Raw genomic sequence first — 24,483 nt, 5'->3', positions numbered from 1 at the left:
GAGTCTGTATAAACTATGACGATTTTGTTTAGCATATAATGAGAGTTCGATTGATGAGATCTTTGACAACCAGTCGTTTTTGGCAAAGGTGTCTGCCTGGCCTCCTTACTCCCCTGCCTCACACTCACCGTTGATCAGGTAAGGGTGGTTACAGCACTTCCTCAGCTCCATCATGGTATTGATGAGATTGGGCATGTTGTGTTGATTTGCCCCCTTGGCCAGGAAGGAGAAGTTCTTCTCCAAGATGGCCCGGTAATACTTTTTCTGGATGTTGGTCAGCTCCACCTCAATGATCGTCTCTTGTTTGGGAGCAAGGTTCTTTTCCACGTCGTCTTTTAGCCGCCGCAGCATCATCGGTTTTAGGATAGACTGTAGTTTCTTCACCTGTCCAGGAAATAAGATCCGTTCATTGGCCTGATCTCAAGCATCTAGTCAGAGCATCATAACAACAGGGCTAAAGAAAGGTCATGGCTGATCCCTGCACATGGAGGTGCACAATGGTACTAAAAAGGAAAAAAAGGATCTGGTTTGTATAACTACTGAGACTACGTGGCAACCTTGCAAACCACCACAGGTGTGTGTGTGTGTGTGTGTGTGTGTGTGTGTGTGTGTGTGTGTGTGTGTAAATCAACAAGTTTGTGGAAAGCTTCTATCTTTTAATTCCATTTCTCCACAAACTGTGAAGCCTCCTCTTATATAGGGAGAAAGATTAAAAAGATAGTATCTGCTCTGGAGTGAAGAAAACAAATCTAACACACACACACACACACACACACCAGCAACACTTTAAACCATGTTAGCAATTACAAGTGACACATTACAAGGAGGACACTTAGATGCTAAAACAACAAAGAGGTAGAGGTAATTTGGAAAGAAATCTTTTCTATACTTTCTATTACATGTCCACCAGCCTACATGTTTGGAGGTAGCCACATGTAAAGAGTTAACATTTTAAGTGACACCTCCCATTCCACCCTGACAGCTGTCACAGCTGGAGCACTTAAGGTCAGGTGGTTTCTGTGCTAGGACTTGTCTGCTCTTCCCCTAAAAGCCTGGAGCTGAGCAGATCTCTAGCTACTTATCTGTCTGCACCAGCGAGGAGACTGGCTCCCTCGCCTGAAAAGACAACGGCAGAGGAGGGACTCATGCAGGGCACCTGGGCTAACCCTGAGCTAACCATAGCTCCAGTGTGATTAATGCTGATAGGAAAGCAAACCAGAGGAAATTCAGTTTCCATGTCAGAAAGGGTTATTTAGAATGTTAAAAACTGGCAGAGTCTGCACAAACAAGCAGTGTGTGAGAGGTGCTGTGGTAATTCTTCTGGAAGAGACAGAGTGATTAGAAGAGTTACTTGCTGGAGGCACGTTTCAGACAATTATGAATATGCTTCATTGTGAAAGCAGATGCTTTTTAAAATTTTACATTTACTGTGGCTTAAAATATAGACATTTGCTGCCATTTTTATGAGTTTCTCTTAATTAGGCAAGACCTGCTGGCACTGTTTAGTAAATATTGGGCCACTTACCCACAAGGTCAGCAGTTCAAACTCACCAGCTATTCTTTGTGAGAAAGAAGGGGCTCTCTGATTTCTACAGATTTAGAGCCTCAGAAACCCTGTGTTAGGTTGCTAGGAGTTGGAATAGGCTCAATGGCAGTGAGTCTGGGCCTCCTCCTAACCCAATCCTAAACCTAACTCTTATGAGACCTTGATTTTATCAACAAGGGTACTCAGGAATCCCCTAACCAGGTAAGCATTGACTTAAAAACCCAATGGAAAAAGACACTGCTAGCTAACTGTTAAAGAGACAATTTCCAATCTGCCGCGTGCTGAGTTTCCATTTTTGCCTTTCATTTAGTTCATACCTTGAATCATTTAGAGTATACTATATGCCAGACACTGTGCTGGTCAATATAACAAACACAACTTTGAAGAAGATGTGGGTCATGTCCTCAAGAAGGTCATTGTCTAGGAAGAAGAAAAAAATGCATACCACAAATTACGTGCCAAGGGAGAAGAGGATGTTTTTCTAATGGACCAAAAATGGAGAGAAGGCTAGACATGGCTCATGAAGAATCAACAGACATTGCCAATCAGAACTGCTCTCCAAGTGTGACTTGCATCAGAAGTAGAAAGAAACAGATTGGAGCCACAGAGTGTACTCCTGACATCTGCTAGAGCCATGTTTCCCAAAGTAGGCGTTATCTCCCCTGGCGAACGCTGGAACAACCCAGGGGGCTGCAAAGCTTAGACCATTTCAATTGTGGGGGAAGGAGGAAGTAGTGTGCTGAGTAATCTTTCTGGGAAAAAAGGGCCAAATAAGTCTGGGAACCTATGTGCCCAAGAAATCCCAAACCTTCTCATTCCCCAAATGCTTTGCCCCAACCCACTTTAACACGATTGCTAGATTAATTTAGCAGAACTAATGATGTCAGTGCTGTCATCAAAGCCCTGCATGGCTTTACTTGTCAAACTCTTCCAACTGTCCTCCAAGGTACCCTCACCCCGCCTCCCACCCCAACAGAACCCTATACCCCTCTGGCCTTATACTCTACAATTCACCCACCTGGTTCCAGTTCAACTCCTTATTACTGAATAAATTTCATGGCCCCAATTATGCTGTTTTTTCCTTTGCACAGTAGTGACGTCTCTCTCTCCCCTTCAAAGTCCATTTTCAAGTTATACTCTTTCCATAAAGACTTTCCTTATTCTGTGGGCTCTCTCTCTCTACTTTAAAGCTTATCACCGTATTCTTTATTTCTCTTAAGGCATTTTAATTTAGCTGCCTCATTTCTAGCACCCCTTGTAGAGACATCCAACAGTCAATCGATATTTACTAAAGTCAATTGTTTTGAATCGGCTTGGAGTCCAATAAGCTGAACTTAGAAGGACTGGGCCTTTGAAAAGTGAGAAACTTTTGCCTAACTGGGCAAAATGGGATTTACCAACTCCTGGAGGGATGGGACTGCTTGCCTTACCTCACTGCCTGTGTATTGTGTGCCCAAGTGAATGGACCCGAGAACAAAGTTCAGATTAAGCAGGAGGAAGGATGAAAATGAGGGAAGCGGAAGAAAGCCCATGCTTCCCAGGCCAGAGGTATCATCAAAACCACCACCTTCCAAGTGCCACTGGTGAAGGTAGGAGACCTGATATTTTGGATCCTGAGTCATCTCCCATCAGAGCAATAAGACCTGCTAATGAACAGCTAACTCTCCCTGACACAGAGCAACAAACAGAGGAGGCAATGTTTGTCTGGGAAGACTGGCTACCTTCTGTCTTCACAGCAATCTGTTCTCTCTGTGACATGGAAAGTCACCACTACATGGTCTCTTCAATCCTTCAGATGCCTATTTACCTGCTCCTCTGTTTTCAGGTCTCCAAACTCCTCGAGGAAAGCAGTCTCGGAAGGAAACTGTGATGGCTCCAGGAAATTGAGCAGACTGAAGAGCTCCTCCACGGAGTTCTGCAAGGGCGTTCCTGTGAGCAGCACTTTGTGTTCCTGCACAAATGGAAAGGATGTGATGCATGGTGTCTGGGCTCAAACACTTATGCTCTGGTGGGAATACGAAGCTGGGGCATTCTGCACTCAACCTGGGCCAACTCCCTCTGCTTTTAGAAAAAGACAGGGTGCTCACACATTGTACGGGCCCAGTCAATAAGTGAATCGACCCACCTTTCAGGTCATGTTGCTGATTTTAGTAACCATTTCATGATAATGAAGCCACCATTCAGCCACTCCTCATACTACAGGCCTGCCTACCACATACTTGGGCACTGGGCCAAGTCAGGCAAGTTCTAAAGACCATTCTCCTTGGTATCAGATCATCCAGGAAACTGAAAACCAGCCAGAACACCATACATTTCCAGGTCACAGCTGTCAAGTCCTTTAAGATTTCCCTGTATCTCTTTGGGAATGAATCAATAGCAAAGTTCAAGCACTGATTCCATTTCTAACAACAAAAAATGTTACCCCTTAACTGTCACAGTGATGGAGAACAAAAGGATGACCTGCAACAAAAGGAGTATGCTCCACTGTCAAGTTAGCTACCTGCAGAGTGCATAAAGAATGCTTCCTCCACGGTGAAGTGAAGGCGCCTGTGCTTAGCAGAGAGAACCCTGGCTAACTAACTCTCACCAGGGCCATGAGCTTCAGACCCTCCAGAAGCTTGCAGTTCCTATTCTTCAGTCTGTGGGCTTCATCGATTATCACACAGCTCCAGTGGATCTTCTTCAGCTCCGGGCAATCTGCCAGGATCATCTCAAATGTTGTGATGACCACATGGAATTTGAAGACCCCTGAGAGGGGGTTTCCCTGAGAAAGACACACAGAAAGCAGAGCTTTACTCAGGGGCCCTAGAGTTCTAATACCAGGTCCCTGCTGGGGTAGAGGAGATAGCACTGTAGGTGTGGGCCCTAAGAGAGGAGGTGCTAAGCACTGCGACTCCTCCTGTGAGGATGGACTCAAGAGAATGAGCAGGTAGCTGGGCCAAGGCGCAACCTCACTGCATCAATGAAACACAAGCAAGGGAAGCCTCGCCCTCACACAGCGAGGGAGCGTTTAACTTATTAACTGTCCAGATAAGGAAAGCAGATGGGTATCGATCCCCACATTCCCAGTCAGGACCAGGCTTGAATACCCAAGGGACCCTTTTCATATCTATCCATCAAAAAATATTGCTACAAAGTCACAGAAACCTGTATTAACTCAAAACGTGATGCTACTGTTTCTCAACGCACTCTCCATCTAAGTGGCTCGTGTCTCCATCTCTCTCACCCCACTCAGGAGTCCCGTGCTCTTTGATTTAGACTATGTCCAATGGGAAGTTTTGACATCTTTCTCTAGGGACTCAAATTGTGCTCTGAAATGTTTGAATTTGGGAAACACAAAGAAGTCTGAAGGGGCAGGCAGAAGGGAGAGGGTTTCCCAAAGAGTCTCCTGGGACAGCCTCGTAGAAGCAGCAGGGGCAGTTACACTCTTGGAATAAATTGCTCGGTGCAACTTTCCTGGCTTTTTCTTCTCACCAGAATAATTTGCAATTTTCTTGCAACTTCTTCACAATAAACCCCTACTATTGTCTAGTGTTTGGGAAAATCCTTCAAGATTACTTGAAATCCTTCCTGACTTTTCTGACTTAAATTTCATTGGCCTAAAAGATCCCTCCGAAGCCAGTGCTTTGAATGGACCTTTTTCTTCTTTGAAGGCACCCCAATGGCATTCAGACAATATGTTATCACTGGGAGAATTTATCTTCAACCATCCACTGATCAGAGACCTGTTTAAACATGATTAGTTTGCGTAGTAGTTACATAATTTCGAGTCAACTTGAGGATGTAAGAGTGAAGGGATGCAATTTAATGGCTCCTTGCGGGCACTGCCTTCTCATGCGGATTCTGGTAACTTCCTCTCTTGATTCTGTCATCACGAGTGGAGGGGCTCCCCCGTCCCCTCCTGCTTTCACCCTCCTGTTGACAAGTCACAGGAGACTTGCTTGCTGAGACCTACGAGGAGTCTCTCTCGCTGTTTCACCTTCCTGTTGAGAAGCCACACTCAGAACTGGAGGAGCCACGTGGAGAACCGCACCAGCGCTGAGAAGCTTCTGTCAGCAGTGGATCCACAAGACTTTTCACTCACCGGCCTGTGATCTTCCTGCATCATTGCATGTGCTGTGTGAGTCTGAAGAGGAAGTTATGGACTAGTAACGGACTTATGGGATATCATCAGACTTTATGGACTAGATATGAACTGGGCTGGGATGGTTTCTCAATATACAATTGCTCTTTGATATAAAGCTCTTTATAACACATATGAGTCTCTGGATTTACACATATGAGTCTCTGGATTAGTTTCTCTAGGCCCCCTGGCCTAACACAGTTTGGAATAAACGTGAACCTGAACCCTGGTAGCAATACTCTTTTCTTTAGCCTTGTAATTAGTTGAAATCTGGGTTCTAGCACACAGAGTCAGACTAATCATCCTGACTCACCTGGGACAAGTGCTCAGGCAGGACACGCCTTTACCTTTTTACCTGTCCAGGAGCTGCTGTCACATTTGAGGCAGAGCTTTATGGAGTTTGCGCACATCGTGGCTATCTCCCAAGTGTCCCCCCTCTGCTGTCCACTGAAGGCCCCTGAGGAGAGCACTGGCTTCCCTCTGACTGCATTAATGCTCGCCTTAATTATCAAAACCTGCGCCCAGTGCACCACCTCCTCACGCAGACACAGCAAAGTGATTATATGAGGCGTCTTCAAAAGTGACATTATCTTTTCATCCCATTTTTCCATGAAATGTTTAAAGCCCCCTCATACTTACCAAAACTATATGCTAAAATTACACAAGTTCTGTAGTGCTTTGTGGAAATTGGAAATCAGTGTTCCCTCTGTCCTTCCCTGCCAACTCTGTTCCCCCGCTCACTAAATGGCCTGGCAGGGCACCTCGCTTCTGTACACACTTTCTTCCTGGGGCATGTAAGGATTCACAGAAAGTTTGCATTCTGATAACAGCAACTTCATGAGCTAAACTTTCAGTGTCCTGAGAATGGCCTCTGGCTTCTCTGGGATAGAAACCAGCCCCTGAACTCCTGTGTTTCATTGAAAGTTTAAAAAACTACCAAGGAGGAGCATGTTTGCCTCACAAATGATTGTTTCTGCAAAACTGGTCAGCAGGGAGCTTCGGCCAGGGCACCAGGGCACCTTGGGCCTCTGGGGTGTATGTAAGTAAGGCTCACCTGTGCATCCCTGTACACCATCTCATACTGCTGTATCATTTGCCTGCTGATCTGGCTGCCGTGGTACACAATAGCATTCATCTCGGTCCAGGTCCGGAACTCCCGCTCCCAGTTAGTGATGGTCGAGAGAGGGGCGATGATGAGGAAAGGGCCATGTATTCCCCGCAGGAATATCTCTGAAAGGAATGTGATGGACTGGATGGTTTTCCCAAGGCCCATTTCATCAGCTAAAATACAGTTTTTTCTGCAGAGAGTAAGAAATACAGGAAATTCATTATTGACAATGGCAAGAAGCAGAGTTTGGTCATAACATGATTCAGGGACTCCCCTGGTCCATAAGGTCATCAGTGAGGCCTTATCATGGTTTTACAGAGAGAACAGACACTGACACAAACAACCTACAGAAGTTTCACTTCTTATTTTTCATCCAGGAGCATTTAACCTACTTGGAAAATTCCTTACAGAGTAAAGAAGTTGGTCTCTTTTACCCACAAGGTTGTGATGAGTCAAAATCAGGCCAACAACCAATGAGCCACAGTGACCCTATGGATTAGGGTACAGCTGCTCCCTCAGGGCTCTCGAGAATGTGGCTCTTTACAGGAACTGCTGGTAGGCTTGAGCTGTTGGCCTCACAGGCTGCAGCCGAGTGCTTAAACCCACTGCACCAACAAAAACCAAGACCAAACTCATTGCCACGGACTTGATGCTGACTCCTAGCGGCCCAACATGGCAGGGCAGAATTGCCCTGTTAATTTCCTGAGACTGTAACTCTTGTAGTTGGTTATACATTAGGCTGCTAAATGGAAGGCCAACAGTTCAGAAATACACCACCAGGTCACTCCAAATCCCACAAGTGAATGAAGCAATGGCCCTGCTTAGTGTGCTGTGACTATCCAGCTAGCTGGCTCAATGGACAGACGAGCAACTCAGCACCAGAAAGGTGCAGTGTTTGTGCTGACACACAGGAAGAAAATGCCAGAGACAACATGGGGCTGTCAGGCCCCAGAGTCCCATTTTCCTTTATAATGTGCCATCTTTCAAACTCAAGACTACAGAAGTAGGTTCTAAAATGTTAAGAAAATATCAACTCTCTTTTCATAAGTGCCAGCTGTCTCGGTTGAATTCTGACAGAAGACAGAGCACAGAGCATTCAAACCAGTGTTATATAGACTGCTTACATCCAGAACATCCATGGCTCACGATGAGTAAGTAGCAACTGAGGACAGAATTATTCTTCCTAGAGTTTTTAGAAGCATAAGGTAGTACGAATAACCATAAACGATCCTTTGAGGTTTCTTAAGGGGCCATGGTGACATAGTCGGTGTTACGTGTGGTTGGTAATGGCAAGGTCAGCAATTCCAACCACCATCTACTTGGGGGTGGACCATGAAGCTTTCTGCTCCTGTTAAGATTTTCAGTCACGGACTCATAGGGGCAGTTCTACCCTGTCCCACAGGGCCTCGATGAATTGGGATCAACTCAGTGGAAGCGAGTTTGGCTTTCTTGCATCTTGGTGGGTTGGCAAAGAAAAGCACCACAAGCCAATGATGCCTAAACATCACTGTTTTTGGATACAGACAGCTCATAGAAAATAAAGACCACTACCCTGAATTCAGTGACTCTGTTGCTTGAATCACTGCTGCCATGCACAGTGTTGCAGGTACGGCAATTGTCATCCAGGGAGTCATCTGTCAGAAAATGGGTCCATGGCGATTGGGTAGCATTTACTCCAGTCCCTCACCTGTTATACCAGTTAAAAAGAAGCCAGTTCATTCCCTCCAGCTGGTACTCCCGGAGCTGGTTGCTGTTCTTATACTGTCGAGACTTTTCAAGTTTCTGCCAGGAGTCTGAGGCAGGTCGCTCCTAGGAGAGAGAAGCAAGGAGCACAAGGTATGGAGAGACCATGATAGCTTAGGACATAACATTGGATGGGGCATAACCTACTAATGGGGATGGTAGTCTATGTCCAAGGGCTGGTTTCAAACTGCAGTTAACATGTGTTTCCAGACGCTTGTTTTCTAGAGCTCACCAGACTAAACTACCATATATACTCATGTATAAGCCAAGTTTTTAGCACTTTTTAAATGCAGTTTTTGTGGTAAAATTAGGTGCCTCAGCTGATATTCTGGGAAGTTTATAGTACAGTATATATGGTAACAACATACCTCCATAAAATTTGCAAATAATCAATTAAGATAAGAAACGGACTTGTCTAAATTCTGGGTATGTGTTATATATTATTGTACTTTCTCTCACAGTCTTCTCGTTTACATAGACTTTCCCAGTAAACCACTATGAATCAGCTCTTTCTGAGTTCTGTGAGTAGGGTTTAACAAAACCCTTCTTTGTGCCTGGACCAGCAGCTCAGGAAAGCAGTCAGATATTCTGTTAGTAGGCGCTAACGTCAACACAAAGCAAACATCTTGAAAAATTAATTTGTGCAATTCCCTAAACACAAGATTCCCCTACACAGACTATAGAAAATATTACTAGTTTCAGTTTTGCATGTGGAGCATAAATTTTATAAAACAATTCTTTTTTTCTCTGGTGGCCCAGCAGACTCAGGCATGGGGTTGCTACCCGAAATGTTGGTGGTTCAAACTCACCAGACACCCCATGGGAAAGAGGAGGTTGTCTTTTCCTGCCAAGAGTGACAGCCTCAGAAACCCCATGGGGCAGTTCTACTTTGTCCTATAGTGTCTCTATGAGTTGGAACTGACTCCATGACAATGGGTTTTTAATATATGACAGAGAATTTTATTTTTAACATGAATAATCTGTCATATTTACTCTTCTACATAATTTTATTAGAATGAATTAGTCACCTTTCCTGAATTACCTTGTAGTTCACCGACTAGTGTCATGTGGAGAAAATTTAAATATTTATGTATTTACCCTGCCCATCCAAAAAAATGTTTTCTACTTATTTAGGCTTTGTATTATTTGGACATTGTTTTGTTGCTTATGGACAAATTAAGATCCTAAATTAACACTTTAAGGTCTTGAAAGATAAAAATCCTTAGCTGTCCCCATAGTTATATATTAGACTACAGGGACTAGAACTTTTCTAAACAGTAATTTCAGTCTTTGATGGATCCACTTTGAGCTATTATCATAATATGTACAGTATAGCCAAAATACATTCTTAACAAAAGTTGTATTATTTACATGTGAATTTAATAAACTTTATTGTGGTGTTTATTAACTCTTATTTGGAGATACTTTAAGGCACTCTGGGCTAATAAAATGTATACGCAAAATACATTCGTAACAAAAACTAAGCTCTTAGCTAACATGTGAATTTAATAAACTCTACTGTGGTGTTTATTTACTCTTATTTGGAGATACTAAAGGCCCTTTGGGCTAATAAAATGAATACCCAAAATACTTTCTTTAAAAAAAAACTAATTGACTAAGATCTTCCATGGTGTTTATTAACCCTAACTTGGAAACACTAGGGATCAATATAAGTTGTGCGTGGTCTTTCAAAGAAATACAGATCAAGGCTCACACCTTTTTCTATTTTAATTAAATAGCTTTAAAGCAAGCAATTTCTATGTAAACCCATCGTGTTTTGTTCCCTTAAGAAATGACTTTTTTTTTTTTTTTAAAGTCTGAAGGAGCCAGTTCAGCCTGGATCCCTAAAGCCTTTGAAGACTTTCTAGAATGTTCTCCAGCCCTAGTGATTCAAGCTGCTCACAGTACTTTGCTGCCTTTGAAAGGTTCTAGGTGCAAAGTCACTCTCTGGGCTTTACTAGACCAGTGGTGCTGAAGGTTGAGTTTCATTCACGTCCCTGGCCAGTCACCTCAGCACAAGCTTGGAGTTAGCCAGCTGTTTTCACACCCAACCTGGGAGGCTGCTTACCCCATGGTAAAGAGCACTTTACCCCAGGACCTCCCACCTTCAGCTTTTTCCCCTTCAATGTCCAAGGGAGGAATGTGACTCTAGGAGTCTCCAAGGGAAGCCCTTCCCATTAAGATCCTGCTTCTCTCCCTTAGCACAAGCATTACTGACACCTTTGGGGACTTTGTGCTTTCTGAAGAGTCCATGTTCTACTCTACAAGTTACCTATTTTCAACCAAAAGCTTTTAGCTACAGAGTGTCCTATTCACCAAGACTGCTAGGGTCACCTCTAACCTTCAAAGTACAGAATAAGATCCCTTCAAAACACAGCAAAAAGTAATTTAGGCGACGAGGCTTTCTACTTCTATAAAGAGGTAAAGCCTTGGAAAACCACTGGGGCAGTTCTTCCCTGTTCTCTAAGGTCACTATGACCTGGAATCAACTCGATGGCAGTGAGAGTGAGAGAGACCATTTGGGGCTGGTCCTTTTCTTAACTTTTTATCTTATTTTTTGGTACCATTTTAACCTACAGCCTTTGGTATATATTTCCAAAATGTGTATTTTTCAATGGAGAAGAAATGACAAATGTGAGACAAATGTCATGGTTCAGTGGAGGTGGGAAGGGTAGTAGCATCGTAAATGGCAAAGAGGGAGATGTGAAACTGGCTGAGAACCAGTCAGCCAAAAGAAACAGCAGGAGGGGATGAGGGAGTGGGTTGGTGTGTGTGCTTGTGTCTGATGACTTCTCAACAGTAGCTTATAATTAGCCACAGAATGAAATTTTCTCTGCACTCAGCATACTCCCCACTCCACCCGGCCCATGTTTGTCTCTACATCACAACTGCAGACCTATCTGTCCCTGCACACACATGCCTCTCCTCTTCCAGTAAACTCAACTCCTGGGAAAGGGCCTGTACTCTGTTCCCTATTGTGTCTTCAGAATGCTCAAGCAATGACTGACCATATGAATTTAAAAGCCAACATTAGTTAAGGAAAACTGGAGGTTGGATTCAGATGAAAGAGAAATTTAAAATCAGCAACCCTATCAACTATATGCATTTCTGATCACAGTTCTCCATCTCAATATACTTTTACACAACTTAATATGCCCCAAACCAGACAAACTAAAAGCCAAATAAACAAAAAAGCCACTACTATCGATCTGACTCTGACCCAAATCTATGTTTAATCTTGAAGTCTATTTCTGAATCCCAGCTCTCTAGATATGTAATACCAAACATACTAGTGGAGGCAGGGAGAGCAGGCACTCAGGGCCGGGTGAGATGCAATGCATTACTGAATCTGGCTCTTCTAGCTATAGCCTTTGCCATTCCCACCAAATGACCTTTGTTTTCCTGATGGGTCTGGGCAAGAAGGTGAAAGAAGACACTAATTAGATTATCTATTTCAGTTGTGAGTGATTGTTTACAGGGTTAATTGTCTTTTTTCATTCTGATAAGTATAACAAGAACCATTTCAGATGCAGGAAAGCGGGGGGAATCTCATCACTAGCAAAAGAGCCAGGAGTGAAACATGTCCTTGGGACCCCAAGATCCCTGGAAGTAGTGGCAGAGAAGCAACCGCAAAATCAGGAACCAGAGCATGAGACTGGGTGGTAGACTTACCACTTCACAGAGCAAGCAAATCTGAATGCTTTTGGTCAGAAGGCTAGCTTGTGGACTGGGGTGCTTTGGGGCACTTAATTCAGGTTTACTGACCTACAGAGCTAAAGCGCAGTACCTTTGAGTTGAGGCCTATGGTGGAGTGGGATGCCCAGAAGGCATATATTAGCAGCCCTAAAAGAGTTTTGTAACATTACTCCAGAGGGAAGAGGCCAGGCCAAGTGGCTGAGGGCCAGAAAGAGACCTGCCTGTGGGTATGGCAGAGAAGAAACTGTCTGGACTGAACAAATGCCTGCCTCGCCTGAATTGTAGCCTACAACTTCCCTATTAAACCCAGTAATTAGGAATATCATCTGAGAGTTCTGTGCAGCCCTTACAATGAATTATCAAGCCCAGTCACAGAGGTGGAGTACTATGGGAGGGATGGTTGGTGTCAGAATAGGGCTAAAGGGATGGGGTGTGGAGGCATGTCTGATTTCTGCCTTGTGGCAATCATGTCCTCACGAGGGCTCACAAGTTTTCCACCTTTTGACAGGGGTAGTCTTACCACATTTCTATCCCTCTGTTAGTGGAAAGTAACATGTTTCAGTAGTTTTCCTTCTCTGACATATTTCTGTTTTACATGGGTTCCAGCTTTTACTGGAACTCTTGGAAAGAGTTCTTTTAAATAAAACATGACTTTAAAAAATAGAAACTGTGATCACTGCAGTCTATAGTTGAGTTTTTAATTAAGCAATGCTATTTCTAGTTTAGTTACACTGTAACCAGGCTGTAATCCCAGTATGAGTGAGAGAGATGAAGCTGACTGCTCTGTGAAGGGTTAGAGCCCTGTTTCCCAGTAGGTGGGACTGCCCCCTGGGGGGCTGCTGGAAACATCCAGTGCTGCAATAGATACATACACCATATCCTGGACTATGGGCTAAAGCACAAAAAAGTTTTCAATTGCCAGGGGGGTGCAGGGCAATTTTTTTTTTTTTTTTCTGCAAAAGGGGCAGTATGTAGGCCACCTAGGTTTGGGAGCCTATGATTTAGGGTTGTGGAAACTACAGAAGAGTTCTACTGTCTTGCAGTGCTGCAGCAGCAGAATCCACTCCTTGGCAGTGGGTTTAGTTTGGCTTTGATGCCAAGTCTTCCTGTTATCACTGTGACACTCTATAGAACCACGACTCGGGACCCCTGGGGCATTTTTACAACTTGTTGAGAACAACCAGAATGAGAAAAACAAATCGATTTAATAAACATATACTGAGAACTTATGTTCTCTCTGTGAGGTACCAGGGATTGATAAATAAAAGGCAGATTTTCACCTTAAGAATCTTCCAGTTGAGTGAAGGCAAAGGAGGAAAAACAACCAAAAAAGAGATTAATGATGTAGCAAGAAATAAGATACAATACAAAGGAAAAACAACACAACAGGCATTTCTTCCACAGTCCACCTTAACTATCTCCACACCACAGCCAAGCACCAAGAAACTTAAGTTCCGATCCACTCTTCTTAAATGTCACGTTCTTCCAAAGAGAGCCCAGGCCTCAGGCCGAGCGGGTGCTAGGGTTTGGCTGGGGGAGCAAACACTGCAACTACAGGGTTGGCTAGAGGGAAGATACCACAGAAAACTCTTAGGGGCAGAGGCAAGTGGCTGTCTCGATGACCAAGTTCATGACATCGCACGTTACAAAACTGGGGGGAGAGATAGGCTACCGAGTGCTTCATTTCGGGGAGAACTTGCAGAGACTCGAACTCTTTCACTTTGGCGGGGTCCACGTCCTCCTCCAGCTCCCACGTGCTTTCTTCGTAGGGCAGGGAGCACCACTTCACCAGGTAATGTGTCACCTCCTGGGGGAACACAGGAAAGAAGCTGTTCTTTCTATTGGTTTATGTGGGTTGGTATCCTCTGGATGGCCTCGGAAAACCAGTGTACAACACATGAAGGCTGGGACAGTATAGGCCATGAGTAATGCCGCACGCATTCCCCCAGGGAGTGGGCAGAGAGAACACCCACCTCGCCTGTGTCTGCGTCCTTGGTGTGGGCCACCTCCAATATGCGGTCAACTTCCACGTAGTCAGGGTTGAATAAGTCTTCATCAGGCTGATGCAAACAAAGGGCAACAGTTACAAGTGCCCCCCACTGCGTGACATTCCAACCCTGAGGTCCCTATTACCAAAGCTCCCAGTTTCACCGAAACCCAGAGAGCAAGGGTTCACATACCTCTACAGCTTAAGAAGAACCCAGGGTGATTTTTATTAATCCCCACCTGGGAGTCTTAGGGGGATCTGGTCAAAATCTATGTTCGGATTGAGTACATCGGGGTGGGGTGGGAGGGTAACAGATTCTCAACACGGTGTTGAACCAGAATGAACCACTTCGAAGCCTGGCTTCACAGACATTTCCTCACCATCCTCCTCTCAGCAACTAACGTCAAAAGAGCCAGCCGTGCTCTCACCTAGAGAAGGCACAGAGCCGGGGGAAGGCCTTCCCACAGTCACTGCGGCGATATGAAAACTCTGGACAGGGAGGGCACTTTTCCTTCTGCTCTGATCCAAAACCAGCCCTTGGGAACACAGAACTAGAGCTCCTGTAACAAAAACAACAGCAGCAGACCTAACATTGGGAGGAAGACTGAGGGGGACCTTCTAAGGTGCTGATAATGCTCCATTTCCTTCCTGACCCAGGATACCATTACACAGATGTGTACACTTGAGCTGTACACTCTTGCGTTATCATTCTACACAAGATGCTTCAATGAGTTTACTTAAAGGAAGGGTCAGTAACTCTCAGGAATGTGTCCAGAATTATGTTAACTGCTTAGAGGTACATCTCCAAACAACCTAACGGGGCAGGTGCTGTAATTACTTCACAGGCGAGGCTGAGGCAGGTGACCCAGGTCCCACACAGAGCTGTGTGAGCTCGGAGCTGAAGCACACACCCAGGTCTGTCTGAAGCTTCTCCCAGACCCTCTGAGCTCTCTTTACTGCCTCTAAGGCTGCAAAGTACTTAGAGGTGATCTAGTTTCACCTTCAAATCAATACTGTATTAGCACATCCCTGGCAAATCCCCCCTCAGGCTCAATTATTCCTGCCAAGAAACTGACTGCTCTCTAAAGCTTGATCCCCTGCTGCTCCTTCTCCTGGTTAGTGGCACTTTTGTGATCCTGATTAATGTTGTGACCATGATTAAATTCTAGCCGAATTTCCTTCCTTATTATGGGGACTCACTGCTGGGAATTGCCCCGTCTGATGCAGCAGTAGGCAAGCTGATTCAATCAGCCTGTGTGTTTCTTTATAGATCTGAAGGCAGCATTCCTCTTTCTCAGGGACAAATAGCCCTGTCTGTTGGTCATAAGGCAGGTGTCCAGCCCACTCATGATTCAGATGGGTAGCATTAAAGCAACGGTGACTCCGAGTCAAGCCATGCCAACTGGGTCCGTCAACACTGTGTTATCCGATCCTGTAAGTATCCTGTGAGATAGAACTACTGTGAGTCCAACTTTATAGAAGAGGAAACCCTGTCTGAAGGAGCTCCTTCATGGGATCCAAGGCCATGCACAGCCAGGAGTGGGTAGAGCTGGAATCTGTGCCCTGGGCATTTAACTCCAGAGCTTCAGCTCTCGGCTTCACGCAGCCTGCTTTCCACCTTTGCCCTCAATCACTAAGCTGTGTCTACTTCCTTTGCCACCACTAGAGACTTCCTGCAGTTCATGCCTACGAGTGGTTCCAAGTCCTTCAAAGAATCCTGGTGCCGAATGAACATGACACTCGGGGTTGAGAAGAGCGAGGCAGAGCAGGGCTGTTCTCTTGGTATGGTCCAGGAGTAATTTGATGTGTTTAAGAAGCCAAACCTCATGCTTGGCATGCTTGGTAATTAAAGTGGCCATATTATTTTCCCCTAGAATTGGTGCCCATTTTCCTCCACTCCACAGTTAGAGCACACTTTTAAAATATAAATGTAGGGCATTTTGTTTATATATTCAATTCGCGGCCATTCTATTTCATTCATTGTAGCCTGTCCAGGAAACCTGAACCCTGGTTATGCCACTAACTGGGCCAGGGTTTCGTTGAATCAGAAAGTCTCTGGGTTCTCAGAAGAGTTCAGAGTCAGAGAACCTCTAGTTCTGTGGCATCTGAGGCTCTGCTGCCTCTGGAGCCTGAGTCTCCTTCATGTACCCTAGCTCTCTTCCAGGGCCTGTGAGACTAGTATTCACCCAGGTTGTTAATAAAGGTGTAGACTAGCTCAAGACCAAAGACTCCTCTATCCTGTCACTCTTTGCCCTCCCTTCAATTCCGACTCCTAGCAACCCCCCAAACAGGGTAGAACTGCCCCTGTTGGTTTAGGAGACTGTTAACTCTTGTTAGAAACTGAAAGTCTCATCTTTCTCTCATGGAGCAGCAGGTGACAGTTCAAACTGCTGACCTTGTGGTTTGCAGCCTAACTGGTAACCCACTTCTCTACCAGGGGCTCCCCTCTACTGTTCTGTCTCCTCGATCTCATGCAGTCCTATGATCTTTTCAAAAGCCTTTCCTTCCTGCAAGAGTATAAGCTCTTATTATATTATTTCTTGACCCTTTAAAACTGTTTCCTCTCTCCATCTCCAACCAAAGAAAATCCACACTGTTGGGAATAGATCAGAAAATAGATACATGGGACTTGGTAATCCACTGAACGAGTTTGGACGCCCCCACCCCCCAAGAAAACTGTAAGTGCTGAAAGATCTGATGGAGGGACTTGAAGTAAGGCAAAGGCCCCTGCCTTACCTGGAAAGTGCCCAACAATTACTGACCACTGCCCTTGTGCCTAGTGCCAGCAAAAGGAATGACAGGAAGACAGGGGAGGGCTATGTCTACTTCACAGAGCTTCAAGTGGAAGAAACAGGCATGTAAACAAGCCGCTACACTGTACACAGTTGCAACAACTGAGATGTGATTCAAACTGTTGCAAGAACAGAGGGAGTATCCATCAGGGTTTATTAATGGCTCTTCCAGATCTAGCCGTAGTCCTGTCTTCAACCCTACTAGAGGAGCAGTGCCACCCTAACAGTCATAGGAGGGCTGGGGCCACACACCCAGGTTAAAGAGGGAGCTCTCCGTGTTTGTTCCAGTAAGACTGCACTAGCACACTCCTAAAATACATATACTTGTTCCCACTTTAGGAAAAGCAACGCAAGATGAACGATACTTTAATAAGTCTATACAGCAGTTTACTCTAATTTGATGGGATTTGTATGTATTTTCTGGACCTATACTAGTGACCATCACATTGCGAGGATACTTTTTATTGTTTATTACAAAAGTCTTATGCATAAAAACTTGAAATTCTGTTTAAAAAAGAACAAAATACCATGACCCACCCACCATAGAACGTGAGATCAGCATTTTCACATATATTCAAGACACTGTGTGCACATGAATACTGTGGGTCTTTCTCCTGCACCCCCACCCCGCCCAATGGACTGGTCCCACACTGTCAGAGCCTGACATTTTCAACCTGACATGAACCACCATGCTTCTCATTAATCATTCTTCTCTAATGTCACCTTTATCAACTACATACTATTCCAGTCTATGGAACATACCATAGTACAACAAATGCCTACAGTCTAACATATTGCTGTTTTCCTTTTTTAAAGCCATAATAATAAATGACTCTACCATAGCTAGGCCTCTGTGCCCACTCCTGATGACTTTCTTAAAACACAGAACTGCCGGGGCAAAAAATACGCAAATCCCGAGAGAGCTGCCACCTGCTGTGATGATGTCCCTCAGTCAGGCCTCAAGTGGCACCCCCACCCAGTGATAGGCCAGTGTTCTCCTCTCAGGGTGCCCATTAGAAACAGGTAATATCTGCTTTCAAGGCTTCAAACATCTGTTAAGTAGAAAATGGAAGCTTCTCATTGTAATGTGCATTTCTTTGATGATTAGGGAAATGGTTACAGTCTAATATGGCTAATGATCAATTTTTCCTTCTTTCTGAACTGCCTTTCTGTTCAGTTGTCCATTTTTTCTATTTGAAGTTTTACCTTTTTCTTGAATTACAAAAGCATTTCTTACCATTAAATCAATTTGGTGTATATATGTGTATATTCAATTTAAGGAAATGATACTGACTCATAACAAGTGCCTCTGTGAGATTCTGAGACTATAAGTCTTTGAAGGAGTAAAAAGTTTCTCTTTCTTCCACTGTATATGTATTTATGTGGTATAAATATAAATAGGAAGGCTTTCACACGGTGGAAGAAAAATGTATGCCATATATAGTTATACATGTATATTGCTAGTGCTGAGGGATCTAAAGGACAAAGGTTTATTATGTATGTGATGCATATACATAAACATACTAATTTTTCCTAAAATTATTTACTTTTAATATGTGTGGAATTTTCCACTGTATAGAGTAAGAGATGTTTAATATTTTAATTCATCAATCCTTCCTCTTGCTGTAAGTTTATAAAAATATAATTATTTGCTTATGCTTTCTTCCAGCACTTTCATCTTTGTTGTCTTTACATGGAGACTTTAAAGTCACTGTGGAATTGACCTTCTGGTGAGGGAAAGAGTTGAAGAAAATATGTGCATACTTCTCTGGCTCTCTAATTACTCTGACCAAGATACATGCTCTTAGGAGTTGCCAGCTTCTAAGAGTTACTCTCCTCATGCATAAGCAAAGCATTTGCTTTCTTTAGCTTAGATCTGAACCAATTTCATGCTTAGCAATTTGCCTTGAGCAATAGAGAAGCAAGGGACTTCAAACCTGAACTCAGAAATTTGAAGCTGAAACCCAGAATTGTATACTGCAAGAAAGGGCAGCAGACAAAGGAGTCAGTAAACATTGCTTCACCTCAGTAAAAATGTGCTTCATCTGGGCTTGCTTGTTCCTGAACCTCTTGATCTTCTGTGCAATGCGCGGATCCTTCTCGAGCTCTTCCATGGTGGCCCATTTACAATGCAAGTAGGAACTATCCAAAGACACATACATTTTAAAACAAGCACATACTAGCAAATGACTGCGCCCTCAGTTGCCCAGGACACAGAATGGCATCTAACACACAAGTGGCAGAGTGACTTATTATAAAACTGCTGGGGACTGGGCTGAGAAGAAGGGCTTTGCCCATAAGAGCAAAAGAGAACACCAAACTAAATCAAATATGGGAATAATTCTAAACAAAGTATCTCCTAGTAACTCCTATATAAATAGGCTCAGAGCCTGGGGGTGCAGAATATCATTAACACCCGAGTCCAAGTGAGCATGTAACAGCAAGGGAGAGCAAACTGCACGAGTACAGTGGTGTATGTGACAAAACAACGGCTCTCCACTCGGGACAAACGAGACCTGCCGAGGGGATTTAAGAAGACTGGATCCTTGTAGTCTACTCCCAGGGCCTGAGTCAGCTGCCCTTGGGGATCAAGTGCTTCCGAGGTTTACAGAGTGCTCTGTGTGCCCTGCAATCAGTCAGTCAAACATGACTGCTCATGCCAAGGTGAGCTTGAGCCAATCCGTGTCTGTGGGCCATGCCTCAGAAGCCATTCTCTGAAAATATGGACACTAACACTGTGATAAGGGAAAAGAAATTTTATTTATACCAAACCCAGATACGTTAAATAGACTTACAAATTTCTATACTTAACGTAGAATAGCTCCAAGTCAAATGGGGGTTCCCCGGGGTGAACCTGAAACCAACAGCAAACAGGAATTATCCCACATCCTTTGAAGGTCACCCTCACATGCTCCCTCCTCCCTGCACATCTCAAAAATGTAAAACGGAGCCTTCTGCTTGGCTTTAATACAGATTTCTTGAAGATATTTCCACTTCTTCCATTGTTTTGCCTCTTCCCGAGAGCTATTTAGCCAGGTTTTCCAAGGCACAGGTACAAAATAAAATATGGACTCAGATCTTCCATGCATCCGTCCAAGGTCTACACTGGGGTAGGGTTCAGATGATGAACCTCAAATGACCCAAGTTCTGAGAGATTAGTCCATTTATCTCTGTTATTCCTTGATTCCTACCTCCCAAACGCCAATGGTATTCAGTAACACTTTAAAAAATACTTGAAGATGAAATTATGCTCTCCCTCTCGACATCTAAGCGAACCTGGACCCTACAATACAATGGCCTCAAGATACCCTGACAATCTAAAGTCTGACAGGCGGGTGGGGATGGGGAGACAAACATAACCTAAAATGTTTTCATTAGGACTTTCCAGGCTCAGTGTTTCCCAAATACTGCCTGCTGGGTGGAGCTTCAAAAACAGATACCTACACCATATCTAGTATTATGGGCTATAGTACAAGTGTTTACTTGCCAAGATGGGCGCAGAGTAATATTTTTTCTGCAAAGGAGACAGCAGGCCAAGTTAAGTTTGGGAACCTATCATCTTACCTTTTTTTCTTGGCCTAAGTTTACATTAATGGTTGCAACAACTAAAACTGTGAAGATTACAATGAATAAAAGCCAGTAGAGTCTTCTACTCTAAAATTGTGGTTGGGATACAAAATGATACTGATTAGCCAGACACTGTTCTGGCCTACTTCTCACTCCAGCCAGAAATGGCCATTCCAGGTTCTCTGGCCAAATACTTCTTCATAGCTGGAAACATAAGCCACTGACCTCTTGTACTGTTTTAGAAGCCAGGATCTTCTCAATGATGTTTGCATCATCCTCCGGAGGCTCCTAGATAGAGAGGTAAGAAAGAAAGGAAATTACTGGTCCCATAGAGTCTGGGGAGCAAGGGGTATGAAATCCTATAAGAAACATTAGCTGAATGCTAATTCGTCTGGATGTTCACCATCTTTGAGCACTAATAGGACCTTTTTACCAATCCACAATAATGAAAAAAAATCACAAACAACTTGCATAGCTATAATGCAAAGGGGTAGAGCCTAAACTCCTGGCACAAGCCTGCACCTTCCTCTCCCACACAAGGTTTTCAGACTCTTGATTTCAGATCTGCTTTTAGTCACTAAAATCGCTCGCTCTTACGTGGCGCTTCTCTGTCCAAACTGCTAACTTGGTGCTGCACCCGATTTTTCAGAATCTGTGACAGAAAGCGGTCTGTGGGCCTAACAATCAGCAGAAGGTTCCGATTCTGACCACTATCAACTACTGGCTGAAGAGCAATCAGTGACCACCTTTTCCACTTTCAGATCTATTCATACAGGAGCTGAAAATCTGAGTGACTAGGAAGATAAAATGGCACATGAAAACTTTTTTTTTGAACAAGCACTATGCAAATGCAAGACATAATTATTCTCTATTCAAAAGCACCATCTCTACAAACGACTTTCCATTTCAGCGGATGATCCTTTGAATGCAAACTCTAACTGAAAACAAATTAATTCCTTCCTTCCCATTCAGGATAAGTAACAAAATTTCTAGGCTGCTAATACCCATGAAGTTTCCTTCAACTGTGTTCATAATAAAATCTTTATAAATGACAAACTTAGAAAAGATTTACTGAGTTAGAATATGCTTGTGTTTATTAACATTCTCTCAAGGAATTTATTCAATTAGCCCTATTTCAGTACTTTATATGTACTATCAATGCCTTGGCAGCAGTGTGGTTAAGTGCTTAGCTGTGAAATGAAAGGTTTGTGCTTTCAATATCCCAGCCACCCCTCAGGGGATAGGTAAGGCTGGTCTGCTTCTGTTAGGATTACAGCCCTGGAAACCCTGTGGAGCTGTTCTGTCCCATACAGTCACCATCAGTTGGAATTGACTCTGTGGCAATAGATATATGCACTGTGACTTTTCCAGAACTAGTATTTATTACAATGTGGAATTTCTTCATAATAATATGATTGGCGGGGTGGTGGGGTGGGGGTGGTGTTCAACAGAAAAAGCACTAACTGCTAGAATCACTATTCCAGGTTCCTGGTCAGAACTTCCCTGAAGGATTGTCTGTAATCTAATTACTGTGGTTCTGTAGGTCCCCACTGTCCCCCACCAAAGCCACGCCATTACAGAAAATGTTTCGTTTCTTTAGATTTTATTCTGACCTTCCTCATAAAAGGAATGGCAGTGGAAAAGATGATGAAGGCAGATGGGAAAGAAAGCACTGTGGAAATCAACAGGCAGACAGATGTCCCAAAGGTTGCAAATATCTACTGTGCTCTCCCAGACACAAGGCACTGTCCTAAGTGCCAAGCTGAAGTGAATCCACAGGGTAAGAGTCCGAGTAGATGAAGCTGCTGTTTTTCTGTTATTTGTTCTGATTCTTAAGCATAGGCAAGGCAAGGCAAGGAGAGAGAGGTAGTCTATTGTTTACTGCCTGTCTTCTCTCATCACACTGTGAAATCTTATTTGTTTAGTTCACTGATATAGCTAAATGCCAAGAAAAGACCAAGTACACAGTGGGTGATGAATATTTGTGGAATGCCAAACGAAGAAGAAAAGAGAGCTAGAAGGGAATACAATGAAGAAACAAAGCACCAAGCTCCCCAAGGTTGAAGGAGTGGCAACAGCTATTATTCCTGATCTGTCACTTATTAAGTCTCCCCTTCTCCGTCCATTTAGATCATATTTGGCTAGGATGGCTGATGGTACAGAGCCAAGCTAGGTTTACTTTCAAGAGGGGCAAGGCCCACTACCCCTGACCTCGCCAGTCAACACAGTTCTGAACATGTTAAGCTGGCAGTAATGGAAAAGGTGATGGCGTAAGACAAACACAATTGATGAACCAGCATCCTTCCTACTTCATCCCTGGCTAAATGTCTCCCACATAATTTATTGAGTGTCTTCTATGTTTAGGTACTGGTGTTACGAAAACATATGAGCTAAGGTCTTCTGCATCAACACACATCTATCATAATAATAATTATTTTTAAAATTAAGGATTTTACTCCCACTAAGATGGCCAAAATCACAGAAAATAACAAGTGCTAGAGGGGGATGCAGAGAAACTATAACACCCCTCCAAGCTGATGGAATGTAAAATGGTAAAGCTGCTGTGAAAAAGCCTGGCAGTGCACAAAAATACCTACAGGGAGGACTGCCACGTGACTCAGCAATTCCACTCCTAGGATCTAACAGATGTGACACAAATAGATGTAGGCACATTTATGCCCATCACAGCACTACTCACAATAGTAAACAAAAGGAAGCCTCCTAAGTGCCCACACCAAAGCTCAAGGATAAAGAAAAAGTTCCTAAAACATCTTGGCACATGGTTGACCTGGAAGACATCCTACAGAGCAAAACAAGTCAATCACAGAAAAGCAAATACTGTACTTACTTTTATGAAATGTCATGAACAGGTAAATTCAGCCATGCACTGCAAAACATAGGTTTGAGCAACACAACATATATGTCCATGACCTACCCCACCCCCCAGAAGAATTTATTTGAGAGGACAGCACTGAAGCTGGAGCTCAGGGAGAGGGACATGTTTTATCAGAGCACATGGGAGCAAATGAAGGGGTGGAAGAGAGAGTGGAGTACATTCTGGCCCACCAAGCCTTGAGGACGATGTTCCTGCTCAGAGCAGCCAATCCACAGAAAAGACCACATGGCATAAGTTAAAAAAAAAAAAAGAAAAAAAAAAGACCATATGGCCGGCCCTACTATGAAACACAATATCCCTCACTGACCCCTACCCCTACAGGGGACAACACTGGAGACAGTGGGGGAATTGCACCAGATCTGATCCCACCACACAGAGGCAAGACACTAAGGGCGTGCAATAGAACAAGGGGGACAGAGCAACGAAGTCCCCAGGGAATACCAAAAAAAGACTTTGGGGCCAGGGCTTGGCACCCCATCAGACTTGACTGGAAAACCATCCGAAAGGCCAACAGTCCTTGAACTACAGGCTTTTCTCTTTTGTCGTTTGGCTTTTTGTTGTTGTTCATGTTTTGTTTTCTTTTATTGCTTTGTTTTGTTATGTCTTGTTTTTGTGCACGTTATTATCTCCGCAGGTGTGTCTAAGTAAGATAGGCTGGATGAACAATCTGGAGTAGAAAACAAAGGGACCGAAGGTTCCGGGGGGACATGGGCAGAAAGGAAGTGGTGCTAAAAAACCCAGGGGCAAGGGTACAGCAAGTGATCCAAATCGGTGGTGAGGAGTGTGTGGGAGGCCTGGTAGAGCATGATCAAGGGTAATGTAACCAAGAGGAATTGCTGAAACCCAGGTGGGGACTGAACATGATAATGGGACAGGGGGAAAGTCAAAGGAAATAGATGAAAAGAGCTGGGAGGCAAAGGGCATTTATAGAGGTCTAGAAAAAGGCATGTACATATGCAAATTATTTATATATGAGGATGGGGAAATAGATCTATGTATATATATTTATAGGTTTAGTATTAAGG

General features: G+C 43.9%; 1 protein-coding gene across 5 annotated transcripts in view; it reads right to left on the bottom strand.

Annotated features, from left to right (window-relative positions):
- The window catches only part of CHD6 (chromodomain helicase DNA binding protein 6), a 160,498-nt gene that overhangs the window by 88,993 nt on the left and 47,022 nt on the right, over positions 1-24,483 (bottom strand). For 3 of the 5 annotated variants that reach the window (XM_045295407.1, XM_045295412.1, XM_045295409.1), the window contains exons 5-15: positions 20,788-20,850; positions 19,791-19,849; positions 19,020-19,137; positions 14,190-14,276; positions 13,889-14,023; positions 13,497-13,505; positions 8,465-8,586; positions 6,724-6,967; positions 4,134-4,310; positions 3,354-3,497; positions 129-384 (exon numbers count right to left, since the gene is read on the bottom strand). In XM_045295407.1, the coding sequence (XP_045151342.1) occupies positions 129-384; positions 3,354-3,497; positions 4,134-4,310; positions 6,724-6,967; positions 8,465-8,586; positions 13,497-13,505; positions 13,889-14,023; positions 14,190-14,276; positions 19,020-19,137; positions 19,791-19,849; positions 20,788-20,850 (1,414 nt within the window). The remainder of the gene's footprint in view (positions 1-128; positions 385-3,353; positions 3,498-4,133; positions 4,311-6,723; positions 6,968-8,464; positions 8,587-13,496; positions 13,506-13,888; positions 14,024-14,189; positions 14,277-19,019; positions 19,138-19,790; positions 19,850-20,787; positions 20,851-24,483) is intronic. The other 2 variants (XM_045295408.1, XM_045295410.1) reach the window with 1 other exon arrangement.

The sequence above is a fragment of the Echinops telfairi genome, unplaced genomic scaffold, assembly GCF_000313985.2.
Source record: "Echinops telfairi isolate 266 unplaced genomic scaffold, ASM31398v2 ScPeMD7_5592;HRSCAF=6446, whole genome shotgun sequence".
Lineage (NCBI taxonomy): Eukaryota > Metazoa > Chordata > Mammalia > Afrosoricida > Tenrecidae > Echinops > Echinops telfairi.
The sequence above is the reverse complement of the archived record's forward strand: the minus strand, read 5'-3'. Positions and strand labels throughout refer to the sequence as shown.